The sequence below is a fragment of the Lactuca saligna genome, chromosome 1 (assembly GCF_052625555.1).
Source record: "Lactuca saligna cultivar CGN05327 chromosome 1, ASM5262555v1, whole genome shotgun sequence".
Taxonomy (NCBI): domain Eukaryota; kingdom Viridiplantae; phylum Streptophyta; class Magnoliopsida; order Asterales; family Asteraceae; genus Lactuca; species Lactuca saligna.
This window is the reverse complement of record NC_136417.1, coordinates 27,236,871-27,239,105: the sequence shown is the minus strand read 5'-3', so window position 1 is coordinate 27,239,105 and position 2,235 is coordinate 27,236,871. Positions and strand designations below refer to the sequence as shown.

Sequence of the window (2,235 nt, the reverse complement as noted above, 5' to 3'; positions counted from 1 at the left end):
ACCAATTCATATGTAACAACACATCAACACCACTTCATGTCAATTAAAAAAAAAAAATTAGATAAAAATTAAAAGTTAAGTGGCTTAATCTAATCCGTTTCATGACATTTTTCCCTTATGTACATCATTGTTGCTGCTTCATATTTATTTCATGTATATTCGTGCAAAATTTCCATAGATTTCAATCCCTGACATGCTTGCGAATTTGTTGTTTTTTGAGATGCAGGGATAGATTTGTTGAATAAAGGTACCGATGCAATTGATGTTAGTTAATCTGTTAAAATTTTCTTCGTGAGGTTCATGTAAAATGTACAACGCCAAAATTAGGTATATTTTCAAAGCACTCACCAATTTATGCAAACATTCATGCATTTTAATGTTCTGCTTTGTAATACAAAAATAATACACGATTATATGCTATTATTAGAAATTGGATATATTCAAATAGAGGGTACAAAAAGAGAACACCTCATACAGAGCATTAATTAGTAAAATCATACACAATTATATGCTATTATTTTTGCAATTTTCATGCTTTTATTGTTATTTGATGAGATTCTACTAATAAAAATACACATTGACATGTAAAAGGAATCATATCTCATAATTCATGAAATATTTATATGATGACCATCACTTGAACTTATTGTGAGACAATGATTTCTTTAGTTTGTGAGCTTCAGTTGGCAACTTAACAGCGGTAGCCAATCCTATTGCTTCAAGAAACCTTATCATGTACCAACAAAAGTCAATTTGCCACCACTCTAACCCATGTCTTGCTGAATATTCAAATGCATGATGATTATTATGCCATCCTTCTCCAAAAGTAAGCAATGCAACCCACCTGTGTGTGCATATTAAATATAAGTATTTCTAAATGAATTGCTTTATATATAAATTTACATTTTGAACTTGAATTGTGTACCAATTATTCTTGGAGAGATCACCAGTCTCCCACTTTTGATATCCCCATACATGACAAGCTGAGTTCACTAGAAACGTCGTATGATAACCCCATGTAGGTGCAACACCCTACATATATATATGCTCATGAGTCAATAAATCCATGATTGTATATGGAAATGGAAACGAGCACTGTGATTTGCATTATTCATCATGCAAAGTCTTACCACAGCCCAAACGAAGTAGGTAAATCCACCATAAGCATACACGCAGGCTGCAAATGCACATATATGCAATATATAAGTTCTTTGAAGGAACCTATAGAATACTTGGCTCTTTAAATCCTCTACGTTATTACGTTCTTTATACTGCAAAATATATGATCAACTTAAACGAGATAATTAGACAAAACAAACTTTTTTTTTTGGAAAACAAACACACAAGGTACCTTTTCGATAATGTAGCCGCTATCAAAGAGCCAACCCATATGACTATACCAAAACCCAAAAGTGGGAGAGTGTGGATCTTTCTGGGAATCAACGTATTGATGGTGAAACCTATGAATGCTCACCCAAAAGATTGGATCCCTCTGTATATATAAAGTAATCTTCATATGAGTGTTTAGTTAAATAACTAATCATTAATCATTAATTAAAGAATATATGTATGAAAGAAAATAAAAACCAACCTGGAAAGAGAGGACCCCAAGATAAGCAAACGTGTACTCTAGCCACTTAGGCAGTTTGAGGCTGTGGTGTGCTAGATTACGATGATACGACAGAGTTACACCACAAATCCCACACAACACCCATGTCCAAAATGCAAACAAGAAAGCATCCCAAGCAAGCTTAAATGGCGCGACAAGTGCTAGTAAATGAATAGCTAAAATCCCAACACCCATTTGAATGTCGATGTTCCTCCATTTTCGTCCCCAGAAGAGGTTTCTCTTACTTGTAACCACTACATCTGAAAGCAGTATTTTGCCGAACTCTGACTCCTTTACACCATTGGAAACCGTGACCAGATTTCTCATTTTTAAATGATGAATATATAAAATGAGCGTAGTATTTGTGGTAATATGTATGTACGAAGTGGTGATATTTATAAGGAAAAAATAGTTTCACTAGGTTTGGAGAGGGTTGGTGAACTGCATGTAATGATGTCAATATGTCATGCATGCAAGTCTTATGTAGTGTTTATTTATTTATTTATTTTTATACAATCAATGGAGACATTACATTTTCATGTACACTTAACAAGAGTCATCCGATTATTTAACAACTAAGTTATTAGCAATTTGCACATCTTTAAGAATTAATTGAACTATTTCAT

General features: G+C 33.2%; 1 protein-coding gene across 1 annotated transcript; it reads right to left on the bottom strand.

Annotated features, from left to right (window-relative positions):
• Positions 1-437: 437 nt before the first annotated feature.
• LOC145029927 (palmitoyl-monogalactosyldiacylglycerol delta-7 desaturase, chloroplastic-like) lies at positions 438-1,999 on the bottom strand. Its single transcript, XM_078978375.1, has 5 exons — positions 1,592-1,999; positions 1,352-1,492; positions 1,131-1,271; positions 926-1,032; positions 438-844 (listed from the first exon to the last, which is right to left on the bottom strand). The coding sequence occupies exons 1-5, from the start codon at positions 1,934-1,936 to the stop codon at positions 634-636; spliced, it is 945 nt and encodes a 314-aa protein (XP_078834501.1). The 5' UTR covers positions 1,937-1,999; the 3' UTR covers positions 438-633.
• Positions 2,000-2,235: the final 236 nt, after the last annotated feature.

Bases quoted from the DNA above. Each gene is read 5' to 3' on its own strand.
- LOC145029927 (XM_078978375.1), bottom strand. From the start codon at position 1,936: ATGAGAAATCTGGTCACGGTTTCCAATGGTGTAAAGGAGTCAGAGTTC. The intron at 1,272-1,351 runs GTACCTTGTGTG...TATATTTTGCAG, and splicing joins GCGGCTACATTATCGAAAAG to TATAAAGAACGTAATAACGT. The intron at 845-925 runs GTACACAATTCA...ATGCACACACAG, and splicing joins GATCTCTCCAAGAATAATTG to GTGGGTTGCATTGCTTACTT.